At 32.7% G+C, this 21978-nt stretch overlaps 2 protein-coding genes across 2 annotated transcripts; one reads left to right on the top strand and one right to left on the bottom strand.

Moving 5' to 3' along the window:
• The first annotated feature begins 243 nt into the window (after window positions 1-243).
• Window positions 244-4654, top strand: LOC145334531 (uncharacterized). The gene is made up of 6 exons (XM_080179990.1): window positions 244-369; window positions 1951-2035; window positions 2685-2747; window positions 3170-3224; window positions 3845-3911; window positions 4235-4654. Exons 1-6 carry the CDS (start codon window positions 338-340, stop codon window positions 4347-4349), a joined length of 417 nt encoding a protein of 138 aa, XP_080036116.1. The 5' UTR covers window positions 244-337; the 3' UTR covers window positions 4350-4654.
• Window positions 4655-8637: 3983 nt separating this feature from the next.
• Window positions 8638-16025, bottom strand: LOC145334042 (uncharacterized). Its single transcript, XM_080179320.1, has 6 exons — window positions 15929-16025; window positions 13466-13542; window positions 12939-12981; window positions 11970-12027; window positions 9728-10224; window positions 8638-9292 (listed from the first exon to the last, which is right to left on the bottom strand). Exons 1-6 carry the CDS (start codon window positions 15979-15981, stop codon window positions 9253-9255), a joined length of 768 nt encoding a protein of 255 aa, XP_080035446.1. The 5' UTR covers window positions 15982-16025; the 3' UTR covers window positions 8638-9252.
• Window positions 16026-21978: the final 5953 nt, after the last annotated feature.

Here is a 21978-nt window from a genome sequence, read left to right as displayed (position 1 = left end):
GATACATGAATATTGTAAGAGATTCTCCCATACCCTGATTGAAGTGTTTCTCCCAGTTGGCTAATATTAAGCTGTACCCAATCCCCTCCCTCATGACCCCACCCAATCCCCACCACTGACCATAGAGGAACGTATTGACCAATATCTGAGACTATAATAACAACCTTAATTCCCCTGTCAATGTTAAATGTAGAGAAGATACGCTACTGATAAACATAAAATGTGAACAGTTAAGAAATTTTTGAAAATCTTTATCTTTAAAAAAACAAGAGATAAAAAAGTTTATATATTAAGTATCAACTGTTAAAATTTTCCTGTATTATTTTATTAATTCAAAATGAAGCAGTTTGCAGTTTTTCTATTATTGAGGTAAAAGTTTATTGTAACATTATTTTTTAATTATTTCGTTATTTAGTCTTAAAAAATGGATTTATTATAACTTATATGTTACACCAGATTTTCATGTTCTCTAATGAAGCAATAGAAATAGAAGAGTAGAAGAATATTCTGAACACTTTTTTCGTCAAATCTAAGAGAGAACATTCCTAGCAGACAAAAGTATTGTTTACTTTCGACTCAAGCTGATGTGGATTCTTAAAAAATGATTCTATTTTCGATAGTGAGACAAAATTATTTTTTGTGAAAAATCATCCAAAAGCACATTAAAAATCTACAAAAATTAAACAAAATCATATGTTAATAACCCTCTTAAGATTTTATTTCATTTTTGTAAATTTTTTTATTCGATTTTGGAGGATTTTTCACAAAAATAATTTTGCCTCACCAGCGAGTTGCCAGCCTAACTTTTTTTTTAAGAATCCAACTTTGTTTCAAGCTTTCAAATTGTAAACGAAATTTTTGGGCAATTAATTCTGATTCCGCAAAGCTTTCTACTAAGAAAATATACTGTTAACAGTTGACTTTTATGTATGTATGAAATGAAAAAAAAACATGCCTTCGTAGGAAAATGTGTACATAATTTCAACCAATGAGATCCAATGTAAATTCCGATGCGATTCTCCTATTGGCTCAATCAGACATTCCCTCTCTTTCTTAGTACCTTTATTAATGAAGCGAAACTCACAGTGCACTTGGCTAAAATAATGATACCCTTCATCCACCCCCTTTACCCCATACCCTCCTCTCCTACTAGATAAATGAATGAGTTCCATGCTGGCAACCAAAGTTGACGACAATTTTTCCCCTGTTATAACATCCACGTATATTCTAAATCTATTGCCACGATAAAACAGCCAGCTATCTATAATAGAAGCTGTTCAATTTTTTTTCTACATAAAACAAATGACCGTTAGAACTTTATTGACTATATATGTTAAATAATAGCTGAGAAAATAATGTTTCCCCCTAAACGTAGCTGACTGATGGATAGATGGACAGGCGAATATTTTGAATATTAGAGCAGTTTCGCAAAAACTACAAATATACTTCAACGGATGTCATAATTTAACCATAACAGCTGACGCCAGCTTTCTATCTTAAGGACAACCGGCCAGAATATGCTGGAATATTCAGTTTACAAAGACACCAATTATTTCCTGAAGAAAAGACGACATTTAAATGAATAACTTCCAATATGATTTTTGATCATATTTGAGTATTAATAAAATAATTTTTTACAGCTTTCAACTAAAAAAAGTTATATACCACACACTGATATTTTAGGTATTAAAAATACTTTGTAATTAAATTTTTCCATCCTTAAGTTAGGGAAATAAGATTTTCTCGGCTTTTATTTTAAATAGATTATAAGTTTTTTGTTGTTGTCAAGTTATCCCTAGAGTCCCCTTTTTCTATGGAGGGTTGTGACACCCTAACTCAAAATAGTTATAAACTTTCCCTAGACCTGTATTGGTTCAGCTGTTATCGAGATTCTTCAGTACAAACATACATATAATCACCCTGTTACTTTTTAATAATGTTTATTTTCAGTGTTGCTGGTGTTTTTGCTGATGAGGATTTCCATGGATCTGGAAACTTCAAATGCTATGGAGATATGTCCATCAGTATGTTTAAGGTGTTAATCTATCTATCTATTCAGATATAATTAATCTATTTTTTCTATTCCAATATCACTAAGTTCTATCTGCCTATTTATTCTTATGTATATTGATTAATCTATCTAACTAAATAGCTTAACTTTAAGTGCTATTGAGATATTTTATCTCTATGTTTTCTATAATAAATATTTACCTGTTTGTTTATTTTGTTCCAATATATTAATATCATGTGCTATAGATATGTTTATCACTATGTTCAAGGTGTCTATCTGTCTATCAATCTATCTATCTATCTATTCATAATTAATATTATATTTTGAAAATCTTAAGTAAAAAGTAAATGCACATTGTTCCATTTCCCACTTACTAATCCTGTATCTTAAAGAACGTCATCTGTACATAATTAAAATTAAAAAGTTTATTTATAGATATAACCTTTAAAGCTTTGTCTTATTATACTGTTTTTATTTGAATTAAACTTTTACTAATTTACATTTTAAGTAATTAGATTTAAAGTTTACAAGGCTATAAAAGACGTATGTATATTGTATAATCAAAGTAGTTATGTTTTTTTTATTAATCAATAACAAATGGTTTATAACAAAACTTATTGAACTCCAAAATTTACAAAATTTTAAGGCAAATTCATTTTTCTTTCTTTCTTAGGATGAGGGCGAGGGTTTCCTGGACTGTAGGCCAGCTTGGGGCAGCCCATCCGCCCCTCCCCAGGTGAAAATTCAAGTTTTATATATTCAGTAACAAAATAATTGATATGTATTTGAAAATTTTGCAGTTTCCCTCAAAGTTCTTGTTGAGCACTGACCTTCTATCTCTTATTTTTTTAAAAAATTTTAGATAAAAAGAGTTGGATTGTGTAGGTTTTGTTCGTTTGTTTATACCTTTAGTGAAGGTTAGGTTGGGATATATTGGGTACCAGGTAGCCAATATATTTAGCGCCCTTAAGCTGTCAGGAATCGGGAAAAAAACTGCCCCCCCCCCCACCCTATTTTAAAAAGTTTTTAAAATGTTACCTTTTAGATTATTTTAAAGAAACAAAATCCTATGGTAAAGTAAACTTACTAAAAAACAACAATTTGTGGGAATTAGTATGATTTTTGTTCAAACAACTTAATTGTAAATTTTATTTTCAGGGTATTGTAGCTATGTCTGACGAGGGTGAAAAGTGGGTCACTGTTGATGACAAAGGTATGTACAAGCTGCCTCAGGCACGAATAAACCTCAAATTTAAACCCGCTTATGTTCAAAAAAATGATGAATTCTGAAAAGTTGGATTGTTTGTTTAGGAACAGGTTTAGACATCCAGGTGAATATTAAAGTTATAACATTTCACTGAGGCTTGCTTGCGGCTGACGAGCCTATCATCAAGTTTTATCTTTAAAATCTTATCAGACTTTTTATAAAAGTATTATCTACCAAATGAAACTGATAATTATTACAATAATTACAAATGATGTTAAAAACAAAGCCTATCTATAATTAGGGTCATATGGATAACAAAGTACAATGTCATAAGAGAGGCATATCTATAGGCAAGTCCTAAAAAAGTAAATATGCCCTTAAAGAGTAACCTGTATTTAAGCAGTTGTGCAATAAGATGTCAAGAATTGTCTTGTTTAAACAATCAGAGCTCATAAACTATTAATGGTACAGAAATGATATTTACACTTTGAAAACTAGAACTATTTACTTTCCTAGGATATGGAGATTGCACTGGATCTATCTACTATATCATTGTCTATGTATAAATATCTAGGATATGGAGATTGTACTGGCTCTATCTACTATGTCTATGTATAAATATCTAGGATATGGAGATTGTACTGGCTCTATCTACTATGTGTATGGAGATCTGAACCTGGGATACTGTGACAGGTATCAATATTTTAAGTGTCTGTATGCCCATAACAGATAGATATGCCAGAAATGTTTAAAATTTAAAAGTATTTATATCTGTTTTGGATATGATTTTTAACCAACATTGTAATTGTATTGTACAACTGACAAAACTGGTTTTAATCTTATAAATCTTCATTTTCATATTAGCGAAAAGCTGTCTTTTATACAATGCAAGAAAAAGTTCTGTATGGCTTCGAAAGCGATTATGTCTTACCAACAAAACTGGAATTAATGTTATAATATTTAATTTTACTATTCGCGGAAAGCTGTCTATAATATGATACAAACTAACTATCTAGGTACAACATGAAGGTAGATGATGGTAAGCAGACCCGCTTGTTCTGTGGGTATGCTGACTGCAATGGTCTCATGAACATCCACTGCTCCATGCTGTCTGGCTGCCATGGCGCTTAATTTTTTTTTACCACATGTTCATAATTTCTGGAAAGTGTCATGTGTGACGTCATAATAATCTGTCTAAAAAAGGAGTGCTAGAGGGAGAAGTGGGAGAGGAAACCCTAAAATCCCTCTTTTTTAGACGTATTTTTATGACGTCACACATAAGATTTTCCATCACTTCACATGTTCATTATGTTATTGTTTTAAAAATCACTTTGTACTTAAAAACTTGCACATTGTGTTTGCGTTGGATCCTGTTTAGGCGGCATAATGTTCCTAGCATCTTATGATTTCACATTGTGAAATAAATTTTGAATGTCTTTTTAATTTTTTCTTAGTGGTGTAAAAAGCCTTTTCTAAAATTTGGGTTTGTATGTAAGTTAAAGTCAGTATAAAAATACTTGACAAGAAAGAATATTTGACTGCTAATTTTACTTGTTCTCAAAGTTTCATAAATACTTTCTCATATATGTTGTTTTAAAAATAATGGGGACTTTTATTGAATCTTGAATTGAATAGATATTTTTTGCTCTTTTTAGTAGTGAAGCTACTCTATGATTTAAAATGTTCGTATGTCCGTCTGTTTGAAATGTTTTAGGGGAAACGTGATTTTCTCGGCTCCTATAAAAGATAGAAAGCTGAAAATTCTTGTCAACATTTCCATCAATATCAAGCATAATTAAGTATAAAACCTCTGTAGCGGTCGGACTGCTTTTTAGCAGCATTATAGCCGCTTTTACTTTTTACAACAAATTTTCTTGGCTCCTACGAAAGATGCACAGTTGAATCTTCTTGCCAATATTCTCTTCATTATGTAACATAATTTTAAAAATTTCTATGCCAGTCTGACTGCTTTAAATCTGCTTTTTTACAACTTTGAAAGACAAGTGATTTCAAGTTTTTGCATATTCTCTCTCTTTCTTTTCTTAGTTCTGATAACAAATAATCTGCTCTATAACTCACTTTGTCCGTTTGTCAGTGCTTCGCTACTTATGGATGTTGTCATCCTTGTTTTGTTTCAAATTAAAGGCGTAAAAATTAGAATTATTTATTGTCAGTTGTCTTATCCCTAATATCAAACCACTCATTTACCTAATTTATACAGGAATCCTAATTAATTTACATTAATAACACTGATAATAAAGATATTACACCTTCTGTAGATCAAAATTATTGGCTGTAAAATTTAGAAATTTACAGTCTTATGTACCCTCCCACCCTAATATTTGCTTACGTATATGAAATAAATACGTTTCCTTTGTCATTGAAACACATGGAATAAAACTAATAAAAATTTACTTGAATAAAACTAATAAAAATTTACTTTAAAAACATTACAATTAGATTAACAATAGGGTTTTGCGTCATTTTAATATCCGTATCTATCTACAGGGTGTCCATTAAGTGCAAAAATTCGTAATAGTTATTTAGTGAATCGTATTATAGACAGTTTTCCATGAATATTAAGATGAAAAATATAAGATTAAAACCAGTTTTGCTAAAACCGAGGGGCCAAAAGGCCCGGATTAAAAAAAAAACTGGTATTAATTTTATGATTTTTATTTTAAAATTTGTGGAAAATTGACTGTAATACGATGTTATACATGATTTTTCACCTTATTCTGGAGTGAGTGGGAGCTCTGAAAATCCATAATACTTGGATTTAGAGGACAAGGACATTTAAGTAGTATTACTATTTAATTTACTACCGCTATGTTTAGGAGTCAACCCCCCTCCCTCCCCATCACTTTTAATTATACTTTCAAAAATAAAATAAAAATTGGAGAAGGTTTTTCTCCAAAGGAGAGTGAAGGTACCCTTAGTTATAAACCTTCCCACGATCTATAAGAATTTACATTCTAATTCACAATCTAAGGAGAATCATATTGTTCAGCGGTTAGCGAAAGAATTTGGTACATACAAACAGACAAACAACATGTTAATTTTCTATAAGGATAGAATTCATTTCAGTCTTATGTTTTTAGTTGACCCTGTAGTTTAGTAGAAATAAATAATTGATTTGGTTTATTTCAAATCAAAATTTTTTCTTTCATTGTAAAATATATCTCAATTGTTTTCTCTTTGAAAACAGTTATAAATCAGGGATTTAAAGGGATAAGACAATGGCCGATAAATTGAAATGCATCCCCAATGATAACACACAAAAATACTCCTTCTGTAGATTACAATTATTAGTTGAAACGTTTGGATACTTAACTTAATGAACTAAACAAACAAAATTCAGTCCCCAAAGATGTTAAGCCAACGAATGAGAAAACTTTAGAGACTAGTTTATTAATGTCCCTTCCTCCCTGGTTGAAAATATAATGTTCTATGCCCAGAAATGAATGGATAGGACAATGATGGATAGGGGATAACAGAACTGGCACAACTCATTACCATGCACAGATTGGAGTTCCAGACAAAGGTCATGCGATTAAAGTGTTGTTTTTTTGCATTAGTGATGATTGAAATTTTGCCTATCGTGAACTACACTCTTTTAGTGAAAAAAGGTATGTAGATTATTCAGATTATCCATCTCATCTTTGATAGATTTTCAAAAGAATTTATATTTGATTTTCTGAAAAAAAACAATTAACCTATTTTATAGAAGTGAAGCTTCTCTATTATCCACTTTGTCTGTATGTCTGTCCATAACGCCAGAGGATAATGGGTTTTTCACGGTTCCTATTCAGTGTTCAAGAGATACGGCTGAAATTGTTGGTGCTTCCAAACTTTTTTTTCCCGTAGGATAAAATAAGCATGTTCTTTTTGATGCCATAATTTACAGTGAAAAGACACAGAACACTTGCAGCAATTCACATTCATTATTTCCAGGAAGAAAGGGGTTATTAGACTTTAAATTAGGTGAAAGATACCCAGCATTGTGTCCTAGAATACACACAAATTGCCTATCTGGTTCCAGGACAAACGCAGGAGTCCCAAACGTCGGAGTGGACAAATGCAGGAGTGTTAAAATATTAATTATATCATGTATTTCTATATATAGATTAGGTTAGGTTAAGATATAAATGTACAAATAAGCCCCCCGCAGGGGTTAGGCATTTAAAAAAACTATAAGATGTTGTAAAATAGGTTAGGTTAGGTTAAGCTTCCACTCCTGCGTTTGTCCCCAACGTTTGGGGCTCCTGCGTTTGTCCTAGGACCGCCTATCTAAGTTACTCTGTCATTGGTTGGCTTAAAAACAACGTATATTGTGATTAAATCTTGATTCCTACAAGGTTCCTATACTAAAAGTGTTCAAACTTATCCACCAATGAACCTATTCAACATCAGGGGCAATTTTGTTTATCATGATATGTGGTGTACATAATCTTTTTTGTCGATTTTATTATCCATTAGAATTCCTGATATTTCTAGAGAGTCTTTACGAGTAAACTTTTACTAACAAAAACTTGTTTGAAATTTAGATTACAGTTCTATTTTTTCCCATTAAAATCCATTTGGCTAAATTGTCTTATTGTAGATTTATAATGTCATAGTGACTCAACACGCAGCGCATCCGCTTGTAGTCGAGAAGGTGATATGTTCGAATCTCGGTCCGACACCGAGTCACAACTACAGACGCTTAAAATGGTTCCTACTGCTGCTATGTGAGATGCTTGACATAAATAGTTAGAGTAGGGGGAAGGTGATAGGTTCGAATCTCGGTCCGACTCCGCGTCACAACTAAAGACGTTAAAAATGGTTCCTACTGCTGCTATGTCAGGTGCCCGACATAAATAGTTAGAGTAGGGAGAAGGTGATAGGTTCGAATCTCGGTCCGACACCGCGTCACAACTAAAGACGTTAAAAATGGTTCCTACTGCTGCTATGTCAGGTGCGCGACATAAATAGTTAGAGTAGGGGGAAGGTGATATGTTCGAATCTCGGTCCGACACCGAGTCACAACTAAACACGTTAAAAATGGTTCCTACTGCTGTTATGTCAGGTGCGCGACATAAATAGTTAGAGCAGGGGGAATGCCTTGACCCAAAAAAACGCAACTCAATACCATGAACAGTTAGGAATTCTCAAACAAAGGTCGTGAAATCAAAGGGTTGGTTGTCTGATGGGCTTTACACCGCAATTATAGGGCTTAGGGCTGACAATCATATCCAATATGCATAAAAAACCATATTGTTATTGTTTGTTATTCTCATAAAGATGGTTTTATGCTATCTTATCTTTAAATTTAAGTCTTTTGATGAGAGCCCTAGATGCTAGGGTTGCTTCGCTAGTAAATAAAAATGGACCTGAATACCTTCTTCCACAATTAACCGTTGAATTAATACATATTATGTTATATTGTGAATGGCTACAATCAAATTATATTTTCTAATGATCCAAATAACAATACAGAATTAGTGTATCAGCCTCTCTGCCAGCCTCTCAAAGCTTTCAAGTCCTTATATATAAAATCTTCCAAGAATTGAATACGTGGAATATTTCACAAAACAATAATAAGTATTTATCGCATCGTATTATAGACAGCTTTCCGCTGATAGTACAATGAAAAATTATAATATTAAAACCATTTTGGTAGCCCTGAGAGGCCCAAGGCCTGGACTAACCAAACTGGTATCAATTTTATTCGTTGAAGATTGTCTGTAATACAATGCTATACACGATTTTTCAGTATGACTGAGAACCGGTTGTAATCCACCGGATATTAATCAGTTTGGAAGCCATACTTAAAATTTTGCACAAACAGCAAATTTACTTACAATATGGATGATACACACAGGGTATGTTTAGTTAGCTTTCAAGACAATATCACATCTTTAACATGCATGGTAGAAAAATAATAATCACAGCAGAAACAGATATTTCTATTTTAAGGATTGTTGTACATTCATTTTAATTACTATTGCACATTAATTGTAATGGTAATCTATTAAATTGGCTTCTTGTTTCTTTAGAACGGGTGGCCTGATTTCAGATGCTCCTCATAGTACCTAAAGAATAATACATGGTGAAAAAAGAGCTAGAAAAATAGCCTTAAACCATTCAAAGACATAAATCCAAAAGTAAAACAGCCTAAAACCATCCAAAAAACAAAGTAAAGCTTCCATAAAATGGTGAACCAATCGCCAATATGGCTTCAAAACGGATTGATATTATCTGGATTAGAACTGGTTCTAAGCCATAGTAAAAGTTCATGTATTGTGTCATATTATGGACATTTTTCCATGAATAATAAATAAAACATAAAAGTAATACTAATTTTGTATGCACAGACCTTTGACCCCTCGGGGAAAACAAAACTGGAATAAAAATTATAATTAATTAATCATTTTATTAAAAGCGGTAAGATGTCTATAACTCAATGCTATAACTATACTTATATTAATGATGACTCATATTTACAAAACTAATAAACTCCTAGTTACCTTCTTATTAAATCATTTGGAGCCAGCTGTCCTCTATTGTACTGATTAATATACAACTCTGGAACTGAGAACACTGTCCTTGTCCTCTCGTTATCCAGAATTTCGTTGTTGATAAGACCGGGCTGGTACCCTGACCTAGCCGGGTTTTCCTGGTACGGGAATCCATTTTCAACCAATTCATACTCCACTCCATCATGACCTTTTCTATCTTCATGGCCTGCATCATTACTATTGATCCAAGTATAGCTGTTCTTGGCGGATAAACCTTGTTGCGGATGATGCACGTGCGATTGTTGCTGCGCATTCCATCCAGAGCTGAGAGCGTTTGAATTCTGTTGCTGCTTTATATAGTTGTACTGATTGGTCAGCTGTTTCAGGTACGCCAACTGTTGGCCAATATTATTCCCCTTGTTGATTGGTGAATTTTCTCCATTGTTGTTACTGCTACGTATTCTTCTTCCCACTAACCCGGTGCTTACGTCATCAACAAACGCCCTCTAAACAGAAATTTAATTATTTTCTAAAAAGTTTTTTTTTTCTATTATTGATTAACAAGAACAATAAAGTGCATAATCTTACAGTAATATCAAGTAGTTTGTAAGAGAAAAAATAGTGAAATAAAAGATTAAGTGTAACAAAATGGTGAAATGAAACTGTTTTAAGGGGTAGACCATTGGATGATAAATTAATATACATCCCCAATGATGTTTAACACGATTACCCCATCAGTAGATTGAAATTTTTGGTTAAAACATTTGTACAATCAACTTAATGAACCAAACCAACCAATTATAATTCGACAAAAGTTCCCAAAGTTGTAAATCTAACAAATAAGAAATAATATCATAAAACTTTGAGAACTAGTGTAATAAACAACCCAATGCCCACTCCTCCTTGCCATATATGGACTGGCGTTCATGTATGGACAGAAGTTAGTTATATAATGGCTATGCTACAAAATTTTAGATAAAGTAAACGTGACAGCTTTTACTAAAATTTTAGCTGGAATTTGTTTTTTTTCTATTCATAATTAAATTATTATTTCTTATATAACACATGATTTTCAAAAAAATTAAACCTAATAATGAATATTCAGCAATATTAAACCCCCCCCAAAAAAACTTAAATTGAATTATGTGAATATTTTAAATACCATTTCTAGATTTTTTTAGCCCTTTGTATAATAAACTAAAAGTATAAGGCTCATTCGAAACCAATTTATATCCGCTGGATTAGAACCGGTTCTAAGCAATACTGATAAATCATGCATAGCATCGTATTACAGACAATTTTCCCACAAATATTAAGATAATAATCCATCTATTAATAAATTAATGTATCTATCAATCTATCTACCATAAAAATAAACATAATTCTATATAGTAAAGTAACAGGTTGTCCGTTTATCTATCTGTACCGAATGATCTTGCTAAGCACTGAACCGATATGGTTTTCATTTAACCTGGGAAGGTTTTTACCTATTATTGGGTAACCCCCACCCTCAAGAGTGAAATCGAACAAGGAAAAAATGACTCTCCCCCCAATTTGTTTTGTCTTTTTCTGTTTAAAACTAAAGTTTAAAGTAAGTTGTCGCGCCCCCTCCCCCCAAACCTCTATTGCTCTAAAGGCGTAGCCGATGCCCACTAGTTTATATGTAAACTAGCGGCTTCGCCCCTTGCCTCTATGGGCTTTGTCCGAAGAGGTGATCCAAAAAAAATTAAGGTGAAATTCGTAAAAGGACCTAGGAAATCTTCTGCAATAAAAAAATGGGGGGGATTGTGCCACCCCCCCAAGAAAAGAGCTTAAAACCATCACAGGACCAGTAGGAATAATCCCTTAAAAGTAGAGCCCAATCGGTTCAGCGGTTACTGATATCTTAAGCTTCAGACGGACAGACAGACGGACAGACATCGTTCTACTTTGTATTATAAATGACGTCCTTCTAACAATTGTTGAACACATATCTTTTTCTTAATCTATGTTATATATTACATCAATAAAAACTTCTATTCAACTATCTTACCCCCTATCTTTCTATCTATCTATCTCACCTTTAGAACTATCTACCTATCTATCTATCTATCTAGCTATATTCCTAGCTATGTTTCTAGCTATTTTTCCATCTATCTTTTTATCTATCTTTCTATCTACCTTTCTATCTATCTTTCTCTCTATCTCTCTATCTATCTTTCTGTCTATATTTCTTTTTGTCTATCTTTCTATCTATCTATTTATCTCTCACCTTTCTCTCCTCGTCCTCTCTCCCTCTGAACCAGAATCCAAAAGGACGATATTTAGCACTAAAATAAAAAAGTAATATAGTACTATATAAAGTAATATATATATAAAGTATATATATATAAATAATATATATATAATATATATATAAGTATAGTTAAAGCTAGGGATCTAAAGGGATAAGACAATGGCTGATAAATTGATGTAAATTCTTAAAAGATAATTATTGGATGACACGTTCTGACATTGAACTTATTGAAACCACCAATAAAAAGTTCCCAAAGTTGTGGAGCTAACGAATAAGAAAATATTTTTATAAAACTTTGGGGACTAGTGTAATGAACAGCCGATTGTCCCCTCTCCTCCTGAATTAAAATAAGGATCACAATATCCATAAAAGTAAGCAAAAGGAGGTAAAAAATGGATCTACTGCAGTTTACGGTAAAATATTGCTGGTAACGAATATTGCCCAAAATCTATGAATTTTAAAGGCTGGTAGCTGCCAAACGGCTGAACGTACAGATCATAACCGCACACCATTTTAAGCGGTATAAGAAGGCCTACAAATAATCTGTAATAGCCAAGATCCAATGATGCAGAGGGAAATCTTCACTGAAGAAAAAACGCGTAAAATAGGCCTTTTTCGTGCAGTTCTCTGCACACTGCAAGATAATTATGCATTATTGATTTATGGCTATTCCAGATTATTTGTAGGCCTTCTTATGCTGCTTAAAAGAGTGTGCGGGCATGCTCTGTACGTTAAGCCGTCTGGCAGCTAGCAGCAATCTGACTGTTTTGGATGTTATATGCTAAAATATGCTCCACTATGATGTAAATGTGGTTAAGAAACAGATGTCTAGCTTCTTATGGCAGTGCAGTGGAGTAATTCCCATTTTCCCTGTAGCGTAAACCGTACGGAAAGACATATATAGTGAATTATAGAGTAGCTTATATTGTGTAAGAAAAAACTTACTCATCAGTTGCTAGAACATTAGCTAATATTTTGCCATACTCCTATTATTAGAAAATAATTATTTTATAAAGTCATGAATCATAATTATTAATAGGTGTAAACCCCAAGTTATGATAAACAAAATCACCCCTTCTGTAAACTTAGATCATTGATAAAAATGTTTTTACACTCAGCTAATTTGTCTAAACTAATCATAATTTTATAAAGTACCCAAAGCCAACAAATGAGAAAACGTGTTCCAATATAATTTGCAACCCGATATTCTAGGGATTTAAAGGGATAAGACGATAACCGATAAATTGATTTACATCCCAATGATGATACGAAAAACCACCCCTCTGAAGATTATAATTAGGTGTTGAAACGTTTAAACACTCATTTTAATGAATAAAACAATCAAAATTTGTTAAAAGTAACAAAAGTTGGTAATCCAACGAATAAAAATGTTATTATCAAACTTTGGCCCCCTTGTGTAATAAACAGCCCAATGAACCCCTCCCTCCCATAAAATAATTATTTTCTTTCCTTGTTTTTGTTTGAATTTGAATTTGTAGAATATGATTGAGCGGTACATGTTCCAAACAGAAATACCAGTGCCAGTAATCTAGATAGAGAGATAGATAGATATGATTGAGAGGTACATGTTCCAACAAAGAAGATAAAGTATAGAATAGAATCCAGGTAGAAGATTCTGCCTGGCTAGCCTGAAATAAAATTGGAACTTTTGAAAGCCCTAAATGGCTACAAGGCTTGTAGTAAAATCACATGATTTCAAATATTATCGAGAAATGATATGAAAAATAAATGCCTTTTTTAATAGTATACTAAAAGCCATACAGCCAATCGTCCAGCCATATTTGTCCTATTCACAATGAATTAAAACCTTATAGTATGAGCAAAACTTTAAACAAAAATTCATTTCAACATGAATTTAGTAAAAAAAATGACTTTAAAAATATTTGGTTAAGAAATAATGATCACGGCATTTGTATTAGGGTTGCGCATGAATTTGTTTACAAAAAATCCTTAGCAGCTGATTTTTAATTCTTTCAAGGTCTGAGAGTAAAAGATGTTTATATCCAATTATATATTTTTAAGTATTTTAATTTCAATTATTATCATAAATTATTTTATTAATTGTTGAGTTATACGCAAGTTACGTTTACATTTGGTAATCGAGTGATTACGCAAGTTGCGTCATAAAGTACATTGACAGTGGTGAAATGTAAACAATATTAGATAAACATAAATTTAATTTCTATGCAGTAGAGACATAAAGTTAGAGGAAAAATCTAATACTTTTCGATATATTTTCATTAAAAAGATATTATTTCAGTTTTGTCCCAACTTGACATGTGTACCATTCAAGTTTCATATTATGTTTTTATTGCGCAAGCGCAACTTTTCTTCAATATTCCCTAAAATATTTGAGGTTTTCATTTCTATTCCTCCTTATTCTATGTGTTCCAAACAGAAATACCAGTGCCAGTAATCTAGATAGAGAGATAGATAGATATGATTGAGAGGTACATGTTCCAAACAGAAATACCAGTGCCAGTAATCTAGATAGAGAGATAGATAGAGAGATAAATAGATATGATTGAGAGGTACATGTTCCAAACAGAAATACCAGTGCCAGTAATCTAGATAGAGAGATAGATAGATATGATTGAGAGGTACATGTTCCAAACAGAAATACCAGTGCCAGTAATCTAGATAGAGAGATAGATAGATATGATTGAGAGGTACATGTTCCAAACAGAAATACCAGTGCCAGTAATCTAGATAGAGAGATAGATAGAGAGATAGATAGATATGATTGAGAGGTACATGTTCCAAACAGAAATACCAGTGCCAGTAATCTAGATAGAGAGATAGATAGATATGATTGAGAGGTACATGTTCCAAACAGAAATACCAGTGCCAGTAATCTAGATAGAGAGATAGATAGATATGAGTTACATGTTCCAAACAGAAATACCAGTGCCAGTAATCTATATAAAGAGATAGATATGATTGAGAGGTACATGTTCCAAACAGAAATACCAGTGCCAATAATCTAGATAGAGAGATAGATAGATTGAGAGGTACATGTTCCAAACAGAAATATCAGTGCCAATAATATAGATAAAGATATAGATAGATTGAGATGTACATGTTCCAAACAGAAATACCTGTGCCAGTAATCTAGATAGAGAGATAGATAGATATATGGATAGATAGAAATAGATAGATAGAAATATAGATTGAAAGATAGATAATAATATAGATAGGAAGATAGATAGAAAGATAGATTGAAGGATAGTTATAAAGATAGATAGAAAAATAGATAGAAAGACAGATAGAAAAATAGATAGAAAGATAGATTGAAAGATATAAAGAAAGATAGATAGATAGATACATATAAAGAGAAGTCAATAAAGATAGTTAATTGTAAAGAAAAATTCAAAGATAAAAATAATTTAGTTTATAAATTGACACATCATTGAAGTAAATCAAACATCACACTAAAGTCAAAGCGTTTGTATTTATGTTACACTAAAAATAAACCAAAAAGAAACGTTTTAATAAAAATGAGGATAAAACCTAAATTCAATACTTTTCAAATTTTAATCCAATAATTTCTGACTTGTATAGTTAAATAATCACTTAACATTTAATTTTTGTTGATTATTAGTAATTCATATATGAAATTTCGGATCAGGAACAGAAAACGAAGTGGCGGGTTTCGTCCTATTTATCCAGTAGCTTTTGAAAGGTTATTTTAGGTTAGGTGCAAGTTAATGATTGCCGCGCAGAGTTAGAGCCCCCCGCTGGGACTAAAAATAGAAGAAAGGTTACTGTGAAATTACGACGAACCCCGCTACCTCGTTTTCTCTCAATGTTCCAAAATTTCTATATGGTTAAAAGTCGAGTTTGTTAATGATGAACGGACAGACGGACGTACAGACATAACCCAGCTATTATAGCGTAGCTGCGCTACTATTTACCCTGTGTTCCACGGCCGCATCGCCTGTCTTGACTGTTTAGTTCCGAGGTACATCAACCTCTTTTATCCTCTCACATTTTCTCTACGGAGGGTTTTTTTTCTTCCGTCGTCGGAGGTAGACAAAAATTGTGTCGGAACTATTACACATACACACATAAACTAACACACAAACACACACAGATAAACACACACACTTACACACACACACACACACACACACAGACAGATAGATAGATTGCAAAAAGAGAAATAGAGCAATTTTAGATAAATAGATTTTTTGAGTAATACGGGAAGAACAGGGCGGGAAGGATATTATACTAGTACCCAAACTTTTAAAAATATGATTTTTTATACGTTGACTTTAAAATTAGATGATTTTTGTCCAATCTTGATTGGATGGTGCAAACTAGCAGTGTCAAAGCTTTGAACAAGTAATCTTATTCTACAGAAGGGGTTATTTTGTTTATTGTCCATTATCTAACTTTTGGGAGGAAGGTTAAAAAAAATAGGAAAAACCTTAGAGTGCCTAATGAAAAATTACGTCAAACAATATAGATGACCAATGAAAGGCCAGTATACATTTTACCATTGATCAATTACAATGTATACTGGCCTAACATTGGTCATTTGTATTGTATGACGTCATTTTTATAAGGCACTTTAAGCTGCTTCAAAAAAGAGAAATATTTTAAAAAAAGTTAAGAGTGAAAAAAGTAATCCTCTGCTGACGTAATGGCAGAATTAGAACTTATTGCGTGGTAAAACAAAAAATACATTAATGAGTCATTTTATCACCCACGGCATAAATTGGTGCATTCACTCAACCAATATTTAGACTACAGGAGCCCCCCTCCCCCCGAAAAAAAAAAGAAAAAAAAAAAAAATTTGCAAAAAATTTACAAAACCAAATGGTTAAAACGTAAGGTCACCTAAAAAATTTTAACCTAACAAATAAGAGAAGTTGAAATAAAAAATTTAGGAACCAGTATAATTTACAGTCCAAAATCCCCTCAAAGTATTAATTATTTGTTACCAGGGATCTAAACGGATAAGATAATATCCGATAAATTGACATACTTTCCTCCCCAGTGATGATACACTAAATTACCCTTCTGTAGATTACAATCAGTGGTTGTAACGTTTGGACACAGAACTTAATGACAAGAACTAACTAAATTCAATATAAGTATAAAATAAGAATAAGAAAACGTTTTTACAAAACTTTGGGGACTAGTGTAATGAACAGCCCAATGTCCCCTCCCTTCCTGATATGTTATATACCTGTTAGTCACAGTACTTAAAACCAGAAAAAATATGTTTATAGGAAGCGCAGCAGTATCAAGCATATCAGAAAATCATCGATAAATTTATGTACATTCCCAATGAAAATACAAAAAAAATTCCTCTTCTGCAGATTACATTAGTGGTTTAAACGTTTGGACACTCAACCTATTAAAAAAACAACCAATAACAAATTAACATAAGGACATTAAGCTGTAGTACCCAAGGTTTTATAAGCACATTATCATATTCTTTGGCTTTGGTACTTAATTTTGATAGGTTAGTTCCAAATTATTAGTGTTCAAACCTTTTAACCAATGATATACAGCAAGTTTATTTTTGTTTATCACCATTGGGTTTGTATAAATATTAAATTATCGCCAATTGTTCTTGTTTCCTGTGACTTACAGATTGAATTAAACAGAACCAGCGCAACTATTAGCAAATATATTTATATAATTAAAAGAAAACTTTATATCAAAGATAAAACTTCCTTTATGAGCACGCAAATTGTTTTCTAAAATGATTAACCAATGTTTGTCTCAATGTATGGCTGGTTAGGCTGGTGTCCATAACACTCTAACGTCAGGTCCTACAACCATAAATAACCAAGGGAAGCCAAAAATATTTTTTTCTGTCCAAACACCCGGGGTATTAGGTTGGTTAATTAACATCCAAAAGACAAACAACTCTTTGATTGCACGACTTTTGTCTAGAGGTTCTAATTGTGCACTGTTATAAGCTGCGACTGTTTTGGGCCAAGGCACTCTCCTGACTCTGTATTTTAATGTCGCGCATAGCTGCAGTCGGAAACTTTTTAACGTAGGACGCGGTGTTGAGCCGAGATTCGAACTCATCCCCTCGCCGACGACGACCTTATGCGCTACAGGTTGAGCCACAGTCGCGAGTTAATGTCTGTCTGTTTCACTACACAGTACAAGTGCACAGCTTTTTATCGTATTTTTCTAACAGAATCGACAAAGTTATTTGATAAACAAAATAAAAACACAACTACAAGCAATTACCATTAAAAACACATCATGGCTTCGAAACCGATTAATATTCGCTAGATTAGATAAGGTTCTCAGCCAAACTGAAAAATCATGTATATCATCGTTTTACAGACAATTATCCACAAATATTAAAATAAAAATCATAAAAATCAACATCGGGGCTAACATAAGTGATATAATTTCATCATTTTTTCATTTTCTATGAGCGTTCTATTTTATTAGCTTGTTCTTGCTGCGCTACTTATGAAAATAGTTGACCTTGTTTTACCATTCATAATTCCATTGAAAATTCACAATAACTACAATATCAATCAAGAATTACGTCGAACAATGTTTTTCTTAGAATCGAAGCCTCCAAATGTCTGCTCGTCTGTCCGACAGTAATGGTCCAATAAGATTTTTTCTTGATCTAATAAATATCAACTCATTTGTTCGTTCGTCCGTATGCCTATAACAATTCTATGTGAGGTAGGACCTTGAAACTAATTGAAACTAATCAGTTTTCGTAATATGTGGTTTTATTAAGAGAGGGAGTGGACTTTGGGCAGTTTATTACACTAGCCCCCAAAGTTTTACAATAATGTTTCTAAATTCGTTGGATTAACATTTTCTTATTAAGTTTTGACTTGTAGGTTCATTAAGTTGAGTGTCCAAACATTTCAACCAATTACAATTATAAGATTAAAACTAGTTTTTTTAGCCTTGAGGTGCCGGAGGCACCGGCTAAAAAAACTGGTTTTAATCTTATGATTGTACATTTCTATATTCGTAGAAAACTGGATATAATACGATGCTAGACATAGTTTTTTCGTATGGATGAGAACCGGTTCCTATCCACCGGATTCGAATGATTACGAGAAAATATATTTTTATTCATCAAATTATATACAGAGCTCTATTGTACAAAAAATTTGATAGTATTTTTATAAAACCAATTTGAACCAAAAGCAGCGAACAACCAATTGCAAATAGTAAATATAAAATTTTGGCGGTAAAATGGCGGTTGGCAGCGCTAAATAATATTTTTATCTGTTTATAGTTACAACTTATTAAGATATTATTCTCAGTTAAAAAAAAAATTGGCGCTTCCAGCACCAAAACAGGCAGTTAAACTTCTGTACCCCTACTTAACCCCCTAACAGACCCCCCCTCTATCTCGGCTCCTGTTACAGATAGAGACGTAAAACTTATTTCTGGTGGTTCCTGCGTATTTTTAGAGAAAATTACTTTTTCTAGTCATAGCAGTCAGACCGCTCCTTATCTGCTTTTTAGCGGCCAGCCGCTAAATATTTAAACAGCTGTAGAGCGGCCTATTTTAAAGCTAAGAAACCAAATTTTATGACGAACTATTATTTTTTATAACAAAAAAATACCTTTTCTGACCATCGCCAAAAAATGACAAATAATGGAAACTGCCAAAATTTGCGTTAAAACGGCGGTTGGCGGCGCTAAATAATATTTTTATCTGTTTATAGTTACAACTTTTTAAGATATTATTCTCAGTTAAAAAAGAAATTGGCGCTTCCAGCACCGAAACTGGCAAAAACAGGCAGTTAAACTTCTGTACCCTTACTTAACCCCCTAACAGACCTCCCTCTATCTCGGCTCCTGTTACAGATAGAGATGTAAAACTTTTTTCTGTTGGTTCATGTGTATTTTTAGAGAAAATTACTTTTTCTAGTCATAGCTGGTCAGACTGCTCCTTATCCGCTTTTAGCAGCCAGCCGCTAAATATTAAAAAAGCTGTAGAGCGGCAAATTTTAAAGCTAAGAAAACCAAATTTTATGACGAGCTATTATTTTTAATAACAAAAAAAATATTTTTTCTGACCATCGCCAAAAAACGACAAATAATGGAAACCGCCAATTTTGGCGGTAAAACGGTTGATGGCGCTAGTTTTATCTGTTTATGATTGGCTGGTCTAGAGCTGTTTTAAAATTCTGCAACTGGCAGCTGAAAAACGGCAAAACTACAGGTAGGAAATAAAAAATCAGTTAAAAATCAGTCAAGGAGTGGCCAAACAGTCATGACCTTACTATTCATGGAAGTTCATTATTGCTCAAGGATTTACAAAAAAAATTCAAGGTCTAGACTTTTTGTTTGTCAAATCAGATTGATTCCTAGATTTTCAAGTTCTTGGGAAGGTGGTGTTACCCTCCCCCAAATTAGTTTTAAACCTAAGAGAAGCTACCCTGTTGTGGGGAACCATATCAGTTCAGCAGTTAGTGAGATCCTTCAGGACAAACAGAGTACAAAATATCCTCCACAATTTTTCTCACTATCACTGATTATAAACTTTTTTTTGTTAGATACTATAAAAATAGGTCCTTCACTTATTGTATCCACCTTTCAACTAAAATCAGAAGACATTTCTAAAGTCATTTTATGCATACTAGCACATAAGAATCACCGGCAACTTCGTTTTTTTTCCATGATCCAGAATCTTTCTATCAACAGTTAAATTTTGAAAATACATCTTGCATTTGAAAAAGAAAATAAGAAAGATAATATGTAATAGGATGGAAGAGATCATCTTGATGTTTTTAATAATTAGATTTGTATATTTTGATTTTGTTTTTAACCCTATGTAGACAAATTGTACGTCTCTATCTGTAACAGGAGCCAAGATAGAGGAAAGGTCTGTTAAGTAGGGGTACAGAATTTTAACTGCCTGTTTTTGCTGGTTTTGGTGCTGGAAGCGCCAATTTTTTTAAAACTGAGAATAATATTTTAGTAAGTTGTAACTATAAACAGATAAAAATATTATTTAGCACCGCCAACTGCCATTTTACCACCAAAATTGGCCATTTCCGTTATTTGTCGTTTCTAGGCGATGGTCAGAAAAGGTATTTTTTTGTTATAAAAAATAATAGTTTGTCATAAAATTTGGCTTTCTTAGCTTTAAAATTGGCTGCTTTACAGCAGTTTTAATATTTAGCGGCTGGCCGCTAAAAAGCGAATAAGAAGCGGTCTGACTGCTATGACTAGAAAAAGTAATTTTCTCTAAAAATACACATAAACCACCAGAAAAAAGTTTTACGTCTCTATCTTTAACAGGAGCCGAGATAGAGGGGGGGTCTGTTAGGGGGTTAAGTAGGGGTACAGAAGTTTAACTGCCTGTTTTTGCCGGTTTTGGTGCTGGATGCGCCAATTTTTTTTAACTGAGAATAATATCTTAATAAGTTGTAACTATAAACAGTGAAAAAAGGAACAAAAAACGATATTTTTTAGGCCTTTTCAAAAGGCAGTTTTGAAATCCTGTTATTTCATAAAAAAATTTAAAATGCTTAGAGAATGGCTAGGAAAGTGAATTTAGGTGTTCTGCATATTTCAACTTAAACACATAAGGCCTAAGATATGATATCCTAAAAATCTTTTGTCAAAGTCTACACAGGTATAAAATGCATAATTTTAGAAAACTGACTGGCGCTAGGTGTAGAGTAGACTTTGACAAAAGATTTTTTGGATATAATATCTTTGGCCTTATGTGTTTAAATTGAAATATGCAGAAGAGCTTAAAACCTGCACATTACTGAGATATTTTAAAAACCGCCGTGCTACCGTTATCTGTTGATATTTTACATGCCTGGCGCTAGGTCGCCAGTAGACATAAAGAGCTGAAATTTTGTACATGTATTTCTAGGCCAATTAAGTAACTTTTTAGGTTAGCAGAAGAATGAAATTCGAGAAAGGTTATTTTCATGAAAAGATCTAATGTATAGTATTGTATGTCTCTTAAAACAACTTGTCGGAATAT

The sequence above is a fragment of the Acartia tonsa genome, chromosome 12 (assembly GCF_053477335.1).
Source record: "Acartia tonsa isolate MP-2025a chromosome 12, ASM5347733v1, whole genome shotgun sequence".
Lineage (NCBI taxonomy): Eukaryota > Metazoa > Arthropoda > Copepoda > Calanoida > Acartiidae > Acartia > Acartia tonsa.
The sequence above is the reverse complement of the archived record's forward strand: the minus strand, read 5'-3'. Positions and strand labels throughout refer to the sequence as shown.

Bases quoted from the DNA above. Each gene is read 5' to 3' on its own strand.
- LOC145334042 (XM_080179320.1), bottom strand. From the start codon at position 15,981: ATGTACCTCGGAACTAAACAGTCAAGACAGGCGATGCGGCCGTGGAAC. The intron at 13,543-15,928 runs GTAAATAGTAGC...CTCTCTATCTAG, and splicing joins ATGCGGCCGTGGAACACAGG to ATTACTGGCACTGGTATTTC. The intron at 10,225-11,969 runs GTGAGAGATAAA...ATTTCTGTTTAG, and splicing joins GAGAGGACGAGGAGAGAAAG to AGGGCGTTTGTTGATGACGT.
- LOC145334531 (XM_080179990.1), top strand. From the start codon at position 338: ATGAAGCAGTTTGCAGTTTTTCTATTATTGAG. The intron at 370-1,950 runs GTAAAAGTTTAT...GTTTATTTTCAG, and splicing joins GCAGTTTTTCTATTATTGAG to TGTTGCTGGTGTTTTTGCTG. The intron at 3,912-4,234 runs GTATCAATATTT...CTAACTATCTAG, and splicing joins AACCTGGGATACTGTGACAG to GTACAACATGAAGGTAGATG.